Source organism: Natator depressus, chromosome 2, assembly GCF_965152275.1.
Source record: "Natator depressus isolate rNatDep1 chromosome 2, rNatDep2.hap1, whole genome shotgun sequence".
NCBI classification, from domain to species: Eukaryota; Metazoa; Chordata; order Testudines; family Cheloniidae; genus Natator; species Natator depressus.
The window spans coordinates 199,350,801-199,371,174 of record NC_134235.1 but is presented as its reverse complement, the minus strand read 5'-3'; the positions used below and the strand labels follow the sequence as shown (position 1 = coordinate 199,371,174).

Here is a 20,374-nt window from a genome sequence, read left to right as displayed (position 1 = left end):
AACAGCAGCAGCAGTAATACACTGCACTTATATTGCACTTTTATCCATGGATCTCACCGTACTTTACAGGACGGGGTAAGTATTATTATCCCCATATTATAGCTGGGAAAACTAAAGCACAGGAAGACTACAGTGAGTTGCTGGAAGCATCAGGAAGATGCCTTGACATCCATCTCCTGCTCTGGCCACTAGGCATACCATCTGCTAGCACATGTCTAGGAGGCGTGATCCCACGAAAAACAAAATTCTAGAAATGCATGTCAATAGCAACCATGTTAAAATATCAGTCTGAAATAAAATGGAGTAATGCTGATGGAAGTATATAGACTAATTCAAAGGTACAATTAGATGTCTAGGTACACACAAATACCTGATTGATAGTACTGCACAAAAAAGAAACTAACAAAACTCTTTGATTTCTGCTATCTTCAGAAAGCAAGGAAGGATGTGGGAGAAAAACAGGACAGATAATGATCACTGTAAGAGAACTGAAAGTTTAAACAATAGCATCAAAACAATCAGTGTTAATAAGAAGCATTATAAAAATAAGTAAGCTCTACAGTCTTTCAGATGCACCATACAGAATGGCAGTGAATAGTGAGATTGAGTGCTCATGAAAGCTAAAAGATTTTTTTTGACATAGCACAGCTCTTGTGTGCATTCTTGGTGATATTACAAAAAACAGAAAGAGGCCATTTCTGGTTCAAAGGGTAGGTGACTCTGCTAATGAGTTTATGCTTGGAACTGGACTGCCTACAATCTTCTAACACTAAATGTAAGCTCTCATTAGGTATAGTGTGTTCAGCAAATACGATAATCATCTTCTTCCACCCAATTGTTTAATTTAACAAAGGTGATTGTCATAAAGGGAAGGGTAACTATCTTTCTGTATACAGTGCTATAAAATCCCTCCTGGCCAGAAGCAACATCATGTTACCTGTAAAGGGTTAAGAAAGCTCAGCTAACCTGGCTGGCACCTGACCCAAAGGACCAATAAGGGGACAAGATACTTTCAAATATTGGGGGTGGGGAAGGGTTTTGTTTGTGCTCTTTGTTTACGTGGTTGTTCTCTCTTGGGACTGAGAGAGGCCAGACAGAAATCCATCTTCTCCAACCCATCCTAATCCAAGTCTCCAATATTGCAATCAGTATAGGTAAACCAGGCAAGGAGGATAGGTTTATCGTTTGTTTTATGTGAATTTTCCCTGTGTTAAGAGGGAGGTTTATTCCTGTTTTCTGTAACTTTAAGGTTTTGCCCAGAGGGGGATCCTCTGTGTTTTGAATCTGAATACCCTGTAAAGTATTTTCCATCCTGATTTTACAGAGATGATTTTTACCTTTTTTTAAAAATAAAATCCTTCTTTTAAGAACCTGACTGATTTTTCCATTGTTCCAAGATCCAGAGGTTTGGGTCTTTGATGATTTTGTAACCAATTGGTTAGGATATTATTCTCAAGCCTCCCCAGGAATGGGGGCGTGTTGGGCTTGGGGGGATATTTTGGGGGAAGACGTCTCCAAGTGGTCTCTTTCCCTGTTCTTTGTTTAAAATGTTTGGTGGTGGCAGCATACTGTTCAAGGACAAGGCAAAGTTTGTACCTTGGGGGAGTTTTTAACCTAAGCTGGTAAGAATAAGCTTAGGGGGTCTTTCATGCGGGTCCCCACATCTGTACCCTTGAGTTCAGAGTGGGGAAGGAACCCTGACAGTGATAGATGTCAGACCTTTGCCAAACTTAAAGATACTTAACTGGTCTTTTTACTTGATCACAGATTAATCACATGTCCTTTATTTTATTTTTTATTTTATAAAATGTCTTCTGATAAGGATGATTTTTCTGAAGCAGCCTTGAAATCCTTTTTTCTGTCATGTAAAATCAGGGTTATTCCATTTAGACTGCAGAACAGACTATGCAAAAAAGCCTTCTGCCCAGCCCCTTGCCACAGCTATCTGAGTTTAGTCAGCTGCCCATCTCTCTTCATTCTGCTTGAGATCTTCAAAATTTGCATTTCCCCCTTGTTCTGTGGCAGTAGCCACCATCACACATTTGGCCAAAGTCAGAGGCCACCTAAATGATTCTAAGGGAGTCTAAACTGGTGTAATTCACCCTTCTGTTGGGGTTTTTTTCTGCTATACCTCCTTTTCATCGCCTAAACACATAAATTACACCATCTTAGACCCATTCAGACTCAGTGAACCAAACTGAGAGATGGGAGTTAAGGGAATGCAAACAAATAGAGTGTGAATATAACGGGACTCTGACTGACTCAGACTCTCCACTTCCTTATATCTTGTATACTCATTCACAGATATGCAAAGTGGGTGTAAAACACTGTCCCCAGTACAAGTGAGCAGAGAATTCAGATTTGGTTCAGTTTCACGCAGGTGTAAATTACTACACAAGGTGCAAGGCACTGACAAATCAAGCTCACTGAGTGTAAGATAATGTCATGTACATGCACACTAGCCCACTTTTACAGTCAATCCTGAAAGGTGCTGAGCTCTCTAGCACCAACAAAACACTTAAGCATGTGTTTAATTTAAGCAAGTAGCCTGAGTAACTTCAAGGGAGCTACTCACATGGGAACTACTACCCATTTTGCAACTGGAGAAACTGAGGCACAGCTCTGGTAAGTGACTGGCCCAATATTATGCAGGACGTCTGTGGAAGAGACAGGAACAGACCCCACATCTCTTTATTCCCAGTCCCATGTCTCAGTCACAAAACTGTGACCCCCTTTGTCAAGAATATTGGTAGGTTGCAAAACAGCATGAAGTTCCTTATTTATAAAAAGAAGGGCTGGTCTACACTATGTGGGGGGGGGGAAGGTGGAAAATCGATCTAAGTTACGCAACTTCAGCTATGTGAATAATGTAGCTGAAGTCGACATACTTAGATCTACTTACTGCAGTGATTTCACTGCGGTGTCCCGTCGATTCCCCTTGCATTTCTCGTTGAGGTGGAGTACCAGAGTCTATGCTAGAGCAACCGGTGGTCAATTTATCATGTCTACACTAGACATGATAAATCGACCCCCACTGGATTGATCGCTGCCCGTTATCTGGCCGGTAGTGTAGACAAGCCCCAAAGCAGGTCCGTATAGAATGACAATTCTTTTAAAAAGTCAATCTACCTGGGATACTTAATGCCTATATGTAATTTGTAATGAAACATGGAGCCTTTCTCCCTTAGGCCACTGGCTCAAATTTGGCCCTATCTGCAGCTGGTAGGAATGGCAAGTCACTACTGTCTGATGATCATTTGGTAGGCTGTATGAAGTGAGACAGTGGTCTGACTCCAATTTCTATTGAACAAGTATCCAAACCACAATTAGCCTCCTTGCCTGAATCCTCAGCAGAAAAAGATAAGGACAAGAATAGGCAATGGAGAATGAAATACCCTCTAATTCCTGGAAATTATTCCAGCATAGTAGGGCTTCTTCTTCTTATGGCTGATGTAGATGTAGAACAACAACTATAATTTCACATGTAAATGGTTAAGTCAGATAATTGAATCAGGAGTAGAGGATTGTAATGCTGTGATGCCTCCTTCGTGTTTGTGAAGCAGGCATTATGTTGTTATATGTTCCGCAGTCTGTTCGCGGTGCCCACAGTCACATATTGGAGGGCTTTTAATTTTCCATTTGTGCATCAAGTGTCCACATCTGCCATGGTTTATGCAAATTCTGTTTGGTGCTGTCCATAAGCTTCACGGAAGATCAAAGCCAGGGATCTTCTGCATCAGGTCTTTCACAAGGTGTTTGTAACTTCTTGTGAACTCCATTCAGCTTTCCAAGCTCCATCAGGATTGAAGTCACATTGTTATAAGTTAAGCGCATAGGTCCAAAAGGGCTTGCATGACTTCAAGCAGTGGTGAGGGACATCGTTGAGGTCCTAGTGGATGGGGAGACATTAGTTTTTCTCGATTCGCTGGACTTCCCAGAGGGTTCTGGCATTGCGATGAATATATGGGAAAGCGATGTGCAACAGCAGGGGCAGCCAGGGTGTTGGGGTCAACTTGAGGGTTCCAGTGATACATCGCACTGCAGTGTTTAGTTGGACATCAACAAGTTGAGTATGGCTATTTCAGTCCACACCGGTGTACAGTACTCAGCTCGGGAATCCACAAGGGCCATCACTGATGTCCATAGCACTAATGCTCCTCAGCTTGTGCTTGCCAGTTTCTGGACCGGCTTGACCCTTGTCTTCGTCTCGGGGCTACCTTCTTCAGCTGGTCGTGGAAGGTTAGTGTGCGGTCCAGCTTCACTCCTATATAAGTTGGAGAGAGGTCGTGTTGCACAGTGTTGCAGCAGAAGGTCACTTTCAGGGTGCGCTTAGAATTCCTATTATCAAGATGGAATGCGGTGACTGCTGTTTTGTGAGGGTTTGGCCTGAGCCTCCATTTCCGGAGATTCTCCTCCATGGTGTTTAGGTCCCCGTTCAAGGTCGACTTGATGTTATTGAAGGTGGTTGCTTGTGTCGCCAGAGCAAAGTCATCCACATATACAAATTTGCACGACTTCATTGGTGGCACGTTGCTCGTATAGGCATTGAAGAGCGTTGGCATGAGTACTGAGCCTTATGGCAATCCATTGTTGAGGAACTGGGGCGAGCTGACTTTGTCGTCCAAATGGACACGTATCTGCCTATTGCTCAACATCGTCCACAGCAGGCTTAGTGTTTTGAGGCAGGGGATAATCCTTGCACGCTTCAGTGTCAAGCCTTTAATCTAGACCGTATCATAGCAATGCTGAGAAGCATTTGTGATATGAGAAGACTGCACTGCTTGTTTGTACTTGTCCTGCAAATAGTGGACTGTGGTCCCCATGGCTATCAATCCAGGATGAAACGGATTCTCTTTGCAGTCTTTAAATAAAAAATGTGAGGACTTCAGTAACTCAGGCAGAGGTTATGGGCCTACTACAGCAGTGGGTCAGTGAGGTTCTGTGGCCTGCAATATGCAAGAGGGCAGACTAGATAATCATGATGGTCCCTTCTGGCCTTAAAGTTTATGAGTCTAAAGGTATTTTTAAAAACTCTTTACTAAAAATTTTAATTCTATTATGAATGTTTATTCTCAATTTCTCTCTCTCTTTTTGGAATGACTAAGCAGAAAAATCTATTGATTTTTATTAAATTGGGAGATTAAAACATAGAAGGAATTGTGTTCCCTTTTATTTATTCATCCCTAGCCACTGAATGTATTACACAAAAATACTCAGTACAATTTTAAATACAGAATAAAGCTAACAGACTCATTTTCTGTTGATTTAAAATGAGTTGTACTGGGTTGGAAAATTAAAAGTACTTTTATAGTTTTGGGGGTAAAGTTTGTAGATAGGTACAAAAATGCACGTTACTTTACAATTTTCAGATTAATTGTGTTATCCACTGGCTGTATGCCTCTTCAAAGTAAATATTTTTCTAGCTGCATTTAATCCAATAAATTATTAGAGTAAAGGACACAAAATGGACTGTTTTAGCAAATTATTAGGCACAGGGATTGTTTGCTTTTTCATGACAACACATTCCAAAATATAAAGCAGATTTCAACTTGTTATTTTCTGTCTTAGCTGACAAAATGCAGATGGATTATAAACATGAAGAACATGTTAAATCTATTCAAGCCTACAAATAAATATCCAAGCCTTGCACAGCAAACATTAGCAATGACATTGCTATAATTTCCTGATCTAGGTCAAAACTCAGCAGGAAATCTCATTGTCTATTTTTATCCCAGCTCACTGGAAGTGCTTTACCTTTCTGTCTTCTTGATCAGCACAGCCCTGAAGATTTGTTCCTGGGGAGTCCTCTCTTTTTCATCAGTTGGCTGCACAAAAGGGTGGACAGCAGCCAAGATGAAACCCTGCTGATACAGTTCTTGCAGCTGAGATGGAAGATCACACCAGGAAGAGAGCCTGATTGCAGAGGATCTTGGTAGCTCAGCTGGAAACAAAAACAAAAAATAAATTGATCAATAATCCTGAAGTAAACTATCTTTTTTTTGTATTCCAGCCTCTTTGGAGGTAAGCATGCTTCACACTGATGTGCACCATTCCATCTGATTTACCTGTAGCTAACTGAGGTTTACTTGATTCCAGAATTGTTAACAGATTGTTTTGCAAAAGGGTTAATTACTGCATAAATGACTTGTCCAATTAGATGTAAAGGGTCAGACTCACAATGAAATACAAAGTTTGCTGGATTTTTCGTGGATAGCATGGGGAGGGAAGACTTAGTAAGCATGCAGCAGTAGGCACCATTCCAAGTTTCAGGAGACATCATTCTATCCCACTATAATGATCAGCACCAATGGTCAAAATGTAACAGAAGAACAAGGGGACATTCATTAATGAATGTAAAAGATGACAAATTCAAAAATAATAGAAGGAAGCACTCTTTTTTCGGCACAATGCACAGACTGCGGGACTCATTGCAACATAATGCCATTGAGGCCAAGATCCCAGCAAGATTTTAAAAAATGGATATTCATGTGAATAAAAAGAATATCCAGTCATAATAAGTGGGATAATCTTCCCACCCACACTCTACCTACTGCGATTATCCCTTTCTCTGAAGCACCTGGTGCCGGCTACTACAAACAGATGGACCTTGGGTCTGATCCAGTCTGACAGATCCTATCTTATCCCAGTAGCCCTGCATACTTGACAAGAGACTCTGTAAATCATTTACAACAACCTTCCTGCACCTGCCTCAGCCACTCTCCATACTTTTTCAAGTGTTATCTACAAACACATCTTTCCTCCCTGGCTTTGCTGTTTAATTCCTCTCTCCTTCGGCTATCATTTATTTTTTAACTAACTACAACCCAAGAGCCTAGTTTTGTGAGGTGAGGTGCCAAGTGCCCTCAATGCCCACTGAAATCGATGGGAGTTGAGAGCACTCAGCCGTTTGCAGGAAGTGCTCTGCTCCCCACAGGATTGGACCCTTGCTGTAAGTTGCACTGGAATAGAGTTTGTTGAAAGATGCTAGTTATGCAAAATAAAGGTTTATTGTATTTCATTTCCCATCAGATTGTGTGGGTATCCTTTATGAATAATGAAAGAAGTTATCAAAAACTAATAAATATTCAAAACCAATAATAGTGAGGAATAATTTAAATAATAATAGGATAGCTATGCCATGTACACTTTTTCTTAACACATAAGAACGTGTTCCAGACAAGGATAATGAAGCTTTTGATTGAAGGCTATATGACACAGTTTTTTAATTGTGTAAATAAAGAGAGAAACCTAAGAAATGTACATGGTGACAGACACTTCAGCTCTCTAAGATCTATAACAGCACACAAATCACTTGGGATTCATAAAAAGAGCTATCAAATAATGTATAATAAATATAAATAATGAAACACGCTGTTAATTATATTGGTCCTGTTAGGGAGTAAAGTGGAGGGAAAAGCCCAAGTGTCCAAACTCTACTTATGTGTTGTTCAAAACACCTACCTCCTCTGGAGGGCTCTCCCTTCCACTTCTTCTAATGACTATTCACTGTGAGCCCCAGAGTATACGAGAAGTAATGATATTAATAAAAAGAAAGTGTAGGCTGAAATAGCTTTCTAACAGTGAGATCTATCAAGAATGTGGAATAGTTTCTCAAAGGGAATGGTGGGAGCCCTATTGTGTGAGAAATTTAGAACTGACCTCGACAAACCCCTGGAGCATATGTAGTAGAGAACAATGCCACACTAGCCAGTGGACAGTAAAGAGCTAGGTTATCTAGTCTACCCTATGTTTTGAGATATAAAAACTCACCACCAGAACATTTCTGCTAAAATATTGACAGTTAATGTTGACATTGATTTATCCTCGGAATGCTTCAGAGTTAACACCCTACATCAATGAATAGGGGTGATTTCACTTCTCAGAGCTATTGTTTAAGGAACAATGGGAGCTGCAGGGGCCATGCCTGCAGGCAGAGGCAGCGCACAGAGCTGCCTGGCCATGCCTTCACCTAGGAGCTGAGCAAGGGGGATGTCACTGCTTCCGGGGAGACTCCCAGGTAAGCGCTGCTGAGAGTCCGCCTCACCCCGTCCTCTGCCCCAACCCCTGTCCCCTCCCACACCCAAACTGTGCTGGGGGGGCGGGGGGCAGTGGCCCAAGAACTGCCCCAGCAGAGGCCGGCGTGACTGGTGCAGGGGCTGCCTGAGCTGCCTCTGAGCCAGGTGCACCGGCCGCTGCAAAAGTCACGGAGATCATGGAAAGTCGCGGAATCTGTGACAAACTCGCAGCCTTACTCATGCTTACCTTGGGCATGGACACTGAATGTGTCTTTACCTATGTCTGGATTATTTTGCATACACCCTAAAAGAAAGACTTGGGGATCTAAAAGAAGGTCAGCACCAATGTTCCCTCTAATTTTTGACAGGCCGTGTGCGCAAAATATTTCTTCTGTGCAAATTATTGTGCTTCTGTGCAAATTTTTGTGCGCGCAGTGTTTTGCCGTGTGCATGGGTTTAGGATCTGTGTGCGCGCGCACACGTGCGCAGCTTAGAGGGAACAGCGGTCAGCACATTAGTATGAGACAGTTGCCTAATTACTTCCTCCCAAATGCCGAATACGATGGGAAAATGTCAAAGCAAACATATTTGTGCCCCAAGACAAGCACTTTAAAAATCCTTAGTATTATTTCCATCTATCTTAACACTCTCATAGAGCCTCATCCAATCCCCAATTAAAGTCAATGGAAAAAGTCCTATTGACTTCAATAACTGATAGCATTTTTCACCTGAAGATCTCAAAGCATTTCAAAGTATGATTTATCCACATTTTAAAGATGGAAAAACTGAAGCTGTGAAGTAAAGTGTCATACCCAAGGTCACACAGCAGGTCAGTGGCAGAGCAAACCTTTCCACAATTCCAGTATTTACAATAATTACACACGGCAAACCTGTGTATCCTGCCACAGGTCCAGTAAATTCTGAACAGGTTTTTCTGTGGTATCTATCTTGGTTTTAAAGTGACTGTAGCTCTACTAACATTTTTGCAGATTCTGCTCCACATTTCCATGTTTATTGTTACACTTCACATCCTGACCTCAGTGATTGCTCTGCTTATTCAGTCTAGGTTTAGACGAGAATGTGAGAAGCTTGTAAATGACAGATGCTGTATTTTTCAATTTAGCTAAAGTTGAAAGTAGAAACAGAAGTGTGGGGTGTGTTTGGAACTGATTCCCAGGCAAATTAGGTTGCTGCTTGGCTGATAATTGAAGCTGCAACTATTTCCAGCAGTACTCATTACCAACAGATTAAACAGTATCTTACAGATCCTAGAGAAGGAAAAGAATATTCCCCCATGAAACAACTGACATCCATAAGGGCCATGAGTTTCCTGGAGTCTACAACTCCAGGGTTAGCCCATAAATTCTATATTGCTAATAGGAGAGATCTCAGATTGTTTCCCTCCTGCAGAGAAACACAGGGAGGCAGAGCAGACACAGAATTCTAGAGGGTGAACTGTAAAAAATTTGAAGGGGATTGTTCCCTCAGGTGCTTGGGCCTATCTGAGGGGCAGTGCAAGGTGGAGGTGCAATTTCCCAACCTCACAGATCCTGAGGTCCACAGGGAAGCGAAGACTGAGAATCACAGATGAAGAGGCAGCTACAGCAAGGGGACTCCTTGGAGTTGTTCTGGTGGCCTCATCTTCTCCTGACTGCACAGCTCTTTCTGGAACAAGGCTACCATTTGGTGAACCCTTTCTGGCTGCAAACTAGCAGCTGAGCAGGAGAATCCACAGAAATCAACACTGCTTCCAACAGCATTAACTTCCTCTTGGAATTTGAAATAGAACTCAGAAAGGCTAGCAAGGAATGGCGCCACAAAGAGCAACTACTACCTAGGTCCATCTCCTTCTTCCCCAAAACCCTGCAAAGCCTAGTCCCTGCAGAGAGGCTTCTAACAAGTTCTTATGATAGGCAGATGATGCCATAAATCTGCAACTCCCCTAGTGTCCCACAGGACAGAGTCCAATGGATCTCTGTCTCCTCTGCTTGTTGCACCAGAGGGGATAATTTGGACTTCTTTCCTTTTGTCAACCATAGTGACCCTCTCAGAAGCCACGGAGAGATATGGAGAGTATTTACTTTGGTAGCACTGTCCCCCTGTTTGCATAGAAAGTGGCACTGGTGATGTCCAAAGCTCCCAGTGTTCACCCACTTATGGCTGTCCCAGGTCTTGTCCCTGAATCACAAGGTGATCTGTTCCAAAAGACAATGGGCTAAATCCACAAAAAGGACTTAGGCTTTGCTGAGGGCAGGGGTTCTCAAACTTCATTGCACCATTACCCCCTTCTGACAACAAAAATTACTACATGACCCCAGGAGGGGGGACCAAAGCCTGAGCCTGCCCGAGTCCCACCACCTCAGGTGGGGGGAGAGGGGGGCCCGAGCCCCACCACTTTGGGAGGGAGGGGGGCAAAGCCAAAGCCCCAGGGCTTCAGCCCGAGGCAGGGGGCCTGTAACCTGACCCCCAATCCCCAGGACTGAAGCCCTTGGGCTTGAGCTCCTGGCGGTGGGATTCAGGGTGCTGCTTCAGCCCCGGGCCCCACGTAGTCTAAGCTAGCCCTGGTGACCCCATTAAAAAGGGGTCCAACCCACTTTGGGGTCCTGACCAACAATTTGAGAACCGCTGGCCTAGGGAACTTTAATGGTGGAAACTGAGGCGCCAAGGGATTTTAGGCATAAACAGGATTAGGCAGCAGATGAGTGAGGTTTTGATGAACTCTGGTGCCTAAATGTTGGATTTAGGAGCTTAATGTGACAATTAGAACAAGTCTTTTTGTGGTTCTGGGCCAATGTTTATAAATACTGTTGTTCCCTTAAGGACTCCATAACCCCTGGAATTAAGCCAAAACACCCATAGCAATTGTGCTAGGGTCTATGCTGAGATAAGCAGATGCATCCTTTATCAGATATTAAGAGAGAAGAATATTACAAATGCAGTGGGCTGTTCCACCTGTATCAAACAATTAGACTTGGATAACTCTGGGAAGCTGCAGTCTACACCTTTCACAAATAAGAACTATAAGGAAATTATGTGAAATAATACATCAGTTGTCCTCACCCATGATTAGGAGGACAATCATATAAATATATTAAACTTTTCATATTATGCAAATATCTTAACAAAATCTGAAAATAATCATAGATTCATAGAATTGTAGGACTGGAAGGGACGTCAAGAGGTCTTCTAGTCCAGTCCCCTATACTCATGGCAGGACTAAGTATTCTAGGCCAGTCCTGACTGGTGTTTGTCTAACTTGCTCTTAAAAATCTCTAATGATGCAGATTCCACAGACAATTTATTCCAGTGCTTAACTACTCTCACAGGAAGTTTTTCCTAATGTCCAACCTAAGCCACCCTTGCTGCAATTTAAGCTTCTTGTCCTATCATCAGAGGTTAAGGAGAAGAATTTTTCTCCCTCCTCCTTGTAACAACTTTTTATGTACTTGAAAACTGTTATCTTGTCCCCTCTCAGTCTTCTCTTTTCCAGACCAAACAAACCCAATTTTTTCAGTCTTCCCTCATAGGTCATGTTTTCTAGACCTTTAATCGTTTTTGTTGCTCTTCTCTGGACTTTCTCCAATTTGTCCGTATCTTTCCTGAAATGTGGCACCCAGAACTGAACACAGTACTTCAGTTGAGACCTAATCAGCATGGAGTAGAGCAGAATTACTTCTCGTGTCTTGCTTACAACACTCCTGCTAGCACATCCCAGAACAATGTTTGCTTTTTTGGCACCAGTGTTACACTGTTGACTCATATTTAGCTTGTGATCTGCTATGACCCCCAGATCCCCTCTCGCAGTACTTCTTCTTAGGCAGCCATTTCCCATTTTGCATGTGTGCAACTGATTGTTCCTTCCTAATGCAGTACTTTGCATTTGTCCTTGTTGAATTTCATCCTATTTACTTCAGACCATTTCTCCAGTTTGTCCAGTTCATTTTGAATTTTAATCCTCTCCTCCCAAGCACTTGCAACCCCTCCCAGCTTGGTCTCATCTGCAAATGTTATAAGTGTGCTCGCTATGCCATTATTAAGGATACGATTCTGTCACAGAGGTCATGGATTCCATGACTTTCTGGGACCTCTGAGACTTCTTCTGGGTAGGGCTAGAGAAACTGTTAGTACTGGGGCTGCCGGAGCAGCGGCCACCAAAACAGCTGGCTAGCGGTCAGCCCCTGGTCTGTTGTTGCAGCAGCCGGCAGCCAGCCTTGGGGCCACCAGAGCAGCAGCCAGCCCCAGAGCAGTGGCCCCTGGAACATCTGACTAGCAGTCAGCCCCAAGGCCACTGGAACAGCAGCCAGTGGCCAGCCCCAGGGATGCTGGAGCAGTGGCCCCCAGAAACCTGACCAGAGGTCAGCCCCAGGACTGCCGAACTGCTGACTGACAGCCTGCCGCCAGAGCAGCAGTCCCTGGCCCACTGGAGCAGCAGCCAGGGCTGGGTGAGCCCCTGCCGCAGGAGCAGGGGCAGGGCTGGAGCAGCTGCAAGCCCCAGCAGCGCTCTGTTTGACCTCCCCTCAGGGTACTTGTAGAAAAAGTCAGGGACAGGTGGCGGGCTTCCGTAAATTTTTCCCTGACTTTTACTAAAAATACCAACAACAGAATCTTAACCTTAGCCATTATCTAAATCATTGATGAAGATATTGAACAGAAATGGACACTTGATATGCCCTTCCAGTAAACCACTGATAACTACTCTCTGGGAATGATTTTCCAACCAATTCTGCACCAACCTTATAGTAGCTCCATCTGGTTGTATTTCCCTAGTTTGTTTATGAGGTTATGTGAGACAGTATCAAAAGCATTACTAAAGTCAAGATATACCACATTTATCACTTGTCCCTTATCCACGAGGCTTGTTAGAAATAGTTAGAAAGCTATTGAGTTGGTTTGACTTAATATGTCTTTCCCCTGAATTTTAACCTTTCCCATTTGACAAGGAGTAATGTCCCTCTCCATACCTTATGTTTCTAACACAGCTAAAGTAAACATTACTCCTTTTGTTTTCTTTCTACTTGTGCAACGACATAATAAGGAACTCAACGTAGCCCCCGGAAGAGCATTTGTTAGTTATCTGCCAAAGTTGTATTTATTTAATCTCTCCGCACTAGAGGAGTATTTTTAAAAATATTTTTAAGATAGTTAGAAAACTAGAGGAAATCCCTCAACCAGATTATAACATTTTTAAGACAAGTGAAATTTAGAGCCTCAACTTCTGAGCACTGCCACTTAAAAAATTAGAAAAAGGAGAATGGGCATAGTGCTTCACTATAAGCTGTAACAACCTATGTTATGGGATTTTTCTTTTAAAAAAATCTATTTATTTATTAATATTTTTACTTAATGTGACTTTAGAGCATTAACTTTTAACATACTTCCTAGATTAAGCTTTTTAGCCCTTGGCCACAGTCACCCACAACTGCTAGAGGCTAATTTACCTCGTGAGGACAGTGACACTGCTGATAAAATTGTTGCATAAAATCAATGTTTATTTTTTTGGACCCATTTTAACTCATTTGTGTTCCCTTGTACAGAGGTTTTCATGCCTGCAGTAATCCTTCTCATCATTAGGCAATTATTCTGAAATCCCAAAAGATCTAGATGGCTGCCCAGTTTGCAGTGTGATGTAACAGAAAATGGTCTATTTGGAATTTTTTATAACAAAAGGCAAAAAATACATATTTAAAAAGAAATATGTATATGCAGAATATACATATATCTTCTCTGTTATGTGGTGCAAAGGCAAGCAGTCCGTAGTAGCACATGGCTAAAACATGGTGCACACTTGGTGCATAAGATGAAAACAGGTAAAGGCAATGCTCCACTAATATAGCAGTAAAGCTGCAGTGCGCCAGCCCACATCAGTGGACACCCTGCAGGGTTTTACAATGGAGCAGGCAGACCCCTGCATCTAGAAGGAGCTGATTGCAGGCTTGACGTCTACGTCAGCATCAGCTTGCTCTGTTGCATCCTGCGAAGCTCACTCGCAGGGTCACAACTACAAATCTGCTGGGAGGAAGCTAATGGTAGCACATCCAGAGAGCAGCAGTGAGGCCAGCGCTAGGAGAAGGGGGTTTACAACTGAGCACAGGCATGGATGATGAATAAATTAGCCCTATGCTCACAGGGTTTATGACATTTTTACTCACAAACCCTGGGTCTATGTGTGAATTCCCGGCCATATTTACTGCCTCTTTTAGCAACCCACCAGTTGTATAGACAGAATAGGAAGATGTGGTGAATGACTCTTGTTCTATGTAATTATCTATCCTCTGTATGTAGGATCTCAGAGGAAAGCATATGACATTTAGTTCGCATGAGGACTGGTACTTTTATTTAATATTTACTCCTTTCCAACACACCCTATTTTGCTTAATTTAAATAAATATTAATAAAAACCAGGCTTTAGTTTCCTTAAGTCCAAGTTCTAAACAGGCTTCTAAAGTACAACCTTCAATACTTGAAGGCATATCCATGGGCACGTACAAAAAAAAATCTGTATTTGCAATAAATACAAAAAAAGTTTGTTTTTCTGACAGAAGAGTTTTCTGATGGAAAAGGCAGTTTTATCAAAATCTAAATGTTTCACAGGAATGTACCAATTTCAACAAAAATGTTGACTGGACAAAATCTACTTATTGTTTAGACTTTGTTTCAATAACATCAAGACATTTCTAGTTTATGAATTTGATTCATTTTGTTTCAACTATTTTATTTATATAATATATATTTAAATATCATAAACCATTGACATTATTAAAATGATTCAACATTATTGAAATGAAATGTTTCTGTGGTTCTGATTAGAAATTTTGGAGAATTTTGTCCCACAGGAAGTTTCAAAATTTTGGCTGTTTTGCTCTGTTTCAGAACAAAGCAACAAACAAAAATTCTAATTTCAGAATTTCCCATGAAACAGAAATTTGGTTTCCGACCAGCTCTAATTTGCATGAACAAGTGTGAACAAGTTGCATGAACAAGTTTGACAGGTAATTGTCCACAAGTATTGAGGATGCATTTTATCAGAGCTGCTGAAATTACGACCTTTTAGCAACCTGTAGTACACATGAAGTCAGCACAGGTTGAAGATGCTAGAACTGGGTAAGAAATTGGTCTTTGCAGAAAAGCCCATATTTCAAGAAAAGAATCTTGAAACTCTTTATTCAGATCAGGAAAAAAAAATTACAGGTTTTTTTTCCTGAGCCAAATCAGCTTCACCCTGACAGCAATGCCTGCCCAGCTTGATTTTAAAGGAAAATTCCAGTAATTACTTTCAATGCATTAGATAGATAAATATTGACTAGGACATGTTTTTAAAGAATTTTCAAACAGGCTTTTAATTGTCACTGTTTCAGTTCTCCATTTAGTGAAGGGGGCCATGTTGTTTCTCTCAGCAAGGATTTCTACTCTAGACTCTTAAGTTCCCCTCCTGAGTAAAAATGCACAAGAGTAGAACACTTCCATGAAAAACTGCTGTGAGGGAGGGTGAATAGCACCACTGTATCCTCCCTTGCACCACAATGCTAGTGGCAATGTAGGTGGGACAGAAGGTGTGGACACACAAGTTACTAAGGACCACAAACCACCGATCCCTGAGAAGATGCTGAGAGGGTCATCCTCTATGTTCCTCTCAATCACCCCTTGCCCTGACAAGCTCTCTTGCTACACAGTCATTTATTCCTGGGGTACAGCTGCGTTTAGTCACTCTTCTGTGTGGAGAAGGGTGTAGACAGAGCTCCAAGGAGGAGTTAATGGGCTCTGAGCAGCATTTTTTTTTAAAATGCAGACATGAGGCCACATTAGGAGGAGAAACATGCGACTCACTACTCTCTGACCTCTCCCAGTTGTTCCCTAGCCATTCCTCCTTTTTTTACCCAACAACCACACAGGGTTTCTGCAGACAGAACATTGGCAGCTACATGAAGGAAAAACTCACAGAGCCTCACTTCCACTTCACATAGGCCTTAACCTCATTCTGCGGGATTAAGGTGTGGAGTATATAGCCCTTAGTGATAGAGCAGTGGTTTTCAACATGTGGTCCGCAGACCCATGGGAGGCCGCCAACTATGTTTAAGGGGTCAACGAAAGGTTGTCATTACCATAGAAGAAGGGTCTTCGACCCTGTGGGTCTGCAGACTACATCTAAGATTTCCAAAGGGGTTCACACCTCCATTTGAAATTTTGTAGGGGTCTGCAAATGAAAAAAGGTTGAAAACCACTATGATAGAGCATTGACCTTCCCAGCATGGTGTAATGATACAGCATAGACCTGAAAGGGTCAATTTGTCCTCTTATAAATCAGAAAATTTAAAAGCTATTGTAATGCAAGCACTATGTATTTTTCAATAGTTAATTGAACAGTTGGTTTTGAACACTGAAAGGGGTCACCATCACCATTCCTTCCAACAATTAACCTTCAGTAAGTCTAATTAGTTATTCTGAAGAGGAGTGGTCAAGAAGGTTATATTTGAACATGCTATAAATAATACCAGAGAAATATTGGTATTCTCTGAGGCCATGATTCTGCACAATTAAAGCCAACAAGAGCTTTGTCATTGACATAATAAATGTAAGATCAAGCTCTAAATGCCAGTTCCAAGCAAAAGGAAATAACAGTTGCCCATTACAAACAAAGTTTCTTCCCACGTTACATATGATAGAGCTGAACTTTCTTTGGCACAACCGTAAATAGTTTGCATTGGTTTGCCATACAATCAAGTTGGTTTTTTCTTAACTGTTAAAAGCATTTCCTTATTAAGGCTGCAAATAGGTTCTTGTCAACAGCAATGAAAGTGTCATCAAAGAATCACAATATACAAGAAATTTCCTTCATCGGCAAGCAATGATAACATTGTTAGTACAACTTGGAGAAAACACAAAGCAGTAAACACATTTCCCATGAGTATTTGTGTCTGGACAGCATTGTAAAATCATAAAATAAAATAATAATAATTCCTAAGAATGCTTGAACTGAAAGCAAGGTAAACAATCTGACTGAAATGCTAAACTAATTAGACTTACAGAAGATAATAAGATGTCTCTGACACTATGTTGCTTGGATTTAATCATTTGAGACATTAATATTAAAATGCAATTGTTATGAGCTGAGCCCAATGGTTTTAAAGTAATATTTAATTAAACCTACATTATTGACTTATTTATTATTATTATTATTATTATTATTTTAAAGAGATGAGAATGGAGAGCAATGGAGATTCCAAAATTCTAAAGAACCTCCAAGCAAAATAATCTCAAAGCAGAGTTCAGACTCCATCATAGTCAGGCAAGAGACTGGCTGTTAATATTTCATGCTGTTTTCTTGATTTATTATGTTAAGTGACATTCTCAGTAGTTTTTCTTTTGACTTTGAAGGGCAGTATATTACATATTCCCAACAAAGAAAACAGTGATGAATATGCAAGAGAAATCTGGAATTTAAACAAGATAGAATGTTCAATAAGCTCCTCATGCTTACTTTTATGACAATATCTAATAAATGTTAAATTTAAACAACACATTCAAACGCAAAATCGTAGTATCTCAGGAAGGCAAGAACTGAGCATAAAGGACACTTTTAAAAATAAATATATATTTATTCTTCTGTTACCTCCAGGAAATAACAGAGATATCATCATTAGTCAAATCTAGAAAGTGTTCCGATTACCCATCAAAATTTAATTTGATAAGACAGTAAAAGTACCACATCAGAAATTGTATAATTTCTGCATAAGTGATTTTCTCTCCCTAGCTCCTGTTCTTACAGTCTCTGTCCAGCAGGATGAGTTTATAGGGGACATAGTAGCTTCTCCAAAGAATATTAAAACATGTGAGACTGCACACTGGCTGGGCTTGTTTTAGTTTTTTTAAGAGAAACTAAGGAATTCATCTGATGCTCCTCCTGCAACTATCCACAGCCTGTCAGACAGCTTCTGTTCAATCTACATGCCCCACTAATTATGCTAGTATGACTCACACCTTCATCTGACACTGGCAGGGGCACAGAGAAAGAAGGAAAGCAAAGTGAAGGCAAGTCTAACAGACCAGAGCAGGGATAAGGGAGAAACAAAAGGGGAAAGAACAACAGGCTTGAGGGGAAAAAAATCAGTGGGATTATTTTATGCACACTCTACCTTGTGTACAGCATTCTATCATGAAACTGCCTCCAACAATGAATAGTAAATCGAACTTCTTTGGACCCATCATGGGAAACAGGGGATACGATTATTTCAGTCATTTCCACTACTGAAAAAGCTGTTGCTTCCACATCTTCTGCCCATACTGAATTGCATTTAACCTTTATGACCCATGAACCTGGAAGAATGGGGGTGGCCCACACCAGGTGCAGGAGATTAGCACTTTGGCTCAGATGGCCCTGAAGGTAGGAAGAGCCCAACCCCATCCCTCCAATGGTAGAATTCATAGGGAGCTCTGTGAAGAGAACTTTGTGATTATGTCCCTTCCCACATAACAGCAATGCAGGAGGGGATGATTTGCTGCCATTGCCCAAGTTGATAGGGAGTTTTTCCTCACATAAGGACTACAGAACCAGACATGTGGAGGCAGAAAGATAATTTACATGCCACATGTTAAAGTCTAATTATGCTTAAATTGAAAAAATTGTTCAAAATTATAACATTCCATCCATGTACGAATGTGAGCCACAAACTGGAAAAAGTGGGTAAATGGCTGAGTTATGGGGTGAGTGCTGGTCATGTTATTAAAGCTACCTAGGCCCAGCTTCAGCCAATATACCCCATTCATTTCAGGATTTCAACATCTTTAGAAAGGAATCTAGGAATTGTCATATTGGCTCACACCAGTAATCCAACCAGTCACATCCTGTCATAGCCAGTGGACATTACATGTTCTTTAAAGTAAGATTCAAGAAACCCAACAATTATGAAATAACTTATCATCTGGAGAAGTTTCTTCCAAAATCAGGTAATTTGTGGTAGCTTGACATGAGAGGGTTGATACACCTTATTATTTCGTATTCTCTTGCCAATGTATCTGTGAATGTTCTTGTTCATGTACTTACCATTCATTTATTATTATATTCTTATGCAATCATTTTTAATCTTTCTAAGATCTTTGCCTCAATAACAATTTATGGCAATGAGTTTCAGAGGTTAACTATACACTCTGTGGAACTTTTCTGTTCTTTTTAATATGCACTTCTTTTCATATGGGCATTTCACACACTTTTTTTTCTGGCTCCTTTTGATATGCTTTCCATGTACCTGGCAAGTTTTTACTCCACATTCTAATGCTAGTGAAACAATAGAGAAACAAACTGAGAATCTTTGCCAATCTAAATTAACCAAGTTTGGCCCAAGACAGATGTTTACAATATCACGAGCATATTTGTACCAAGTATACACATACTATAGCTTTAAATAAATAGCAAGCTATACAAACTTTGTTCATTTTATTGCATTCTACAGTAAATGAGAAATAATCTCCTCAAAAAGGAAATGTACAATTTTTGAGAGCCTCTTATGTATTATCACTGAACCCTATTGTCATTAAAATTTGCTATCTGGTAACTGTGAGGAATTAAAAAGGTACAAAGAACACTGCATCAGCCTACAAATTTCCATCCAAACCAACAGAGAATAATTTTGGAATTATTGTTTTTTCTTAATCAAGCATAGAAGAACAAAGTAGGTTATATGCATTATATTATGAGGCTTTTCCATATTCACAAGATAATTAGTACACAGAAATCTCACTGAAGCTTCAGGGGTGGTTTCCAAAAGGTAACAAGAGAATTTCAAATAATTCATGAAAAAGGGGAAGACAGAGAGTGAAGTCAACAGCAGTTTTGATTGAGTAAACAGGATTTGAGCCTTTATCTTTAGAAAGTACATTTATTGGTGTTACAGTTTTCATGGTACACTTAAAATGAAAATTGAGGACAACGCTTGGCCTATGCGTTAAATTAATGCAGGCTCCAGTATAAAGGTCTAAATTCTTCAACAGCACATCCGCTCGCCCTTGGAAAAGACTTTTGCATTTACCAACATAGTCTTTGTTCCACAAGCCAACTCGTGCAACAGAGGATTGGTAGCCTCCAGGGAAACCACAATCCTCTTGGCACATTATGCCTATATATTTTATACGTACTGCAAGGTGCAACATAGAGAAAAAGGGACAAATGACTGTATAAATGTTTGAGGGTTTCATACAAATGTTACCTGCTGGTTTATGTTTCCTTTTACATTAAATCTACACAGTTTCATACACATTTTCCCTTCTGTTTTTGTTGTTATCTTCAGTGCAATTTAGAAAATTATTTAGGATGATACTGGTACTGTGCACTAAGTTTAGGGTATTTTTTAATTTAGATTTTTTTATCC

At 40.8% G+C, this 20,374-nt stretch overlaps 1 protein-coding gene across 4 annotated transcripts in view; it reads right to left on the bottom strand.

Annotated features, from left to right (window-relative positions):
* RFTN1 (raftlin, lipid raft linker 1) overlaps positions 1-20,374 on the bottom strand; it is a 112,321-nt gene that overhangs the window by 69,570 nt on the left and 22,377 nt on the right. For all 4 annotated transcript variants that reach the window (XM_074943312.1, XM_074943310.1, XM_074943309.1 and 1 more), the window contains exon 3: positions 5,755-5,941. In XM_074943312.1, the coding sequence (XP_074799413.1) occupies positions 5,755-5,941 (187 nt within the window). The remainder of the gene's footprint in view (positions 1-5,754; positions 5,942-20,374) is intronic.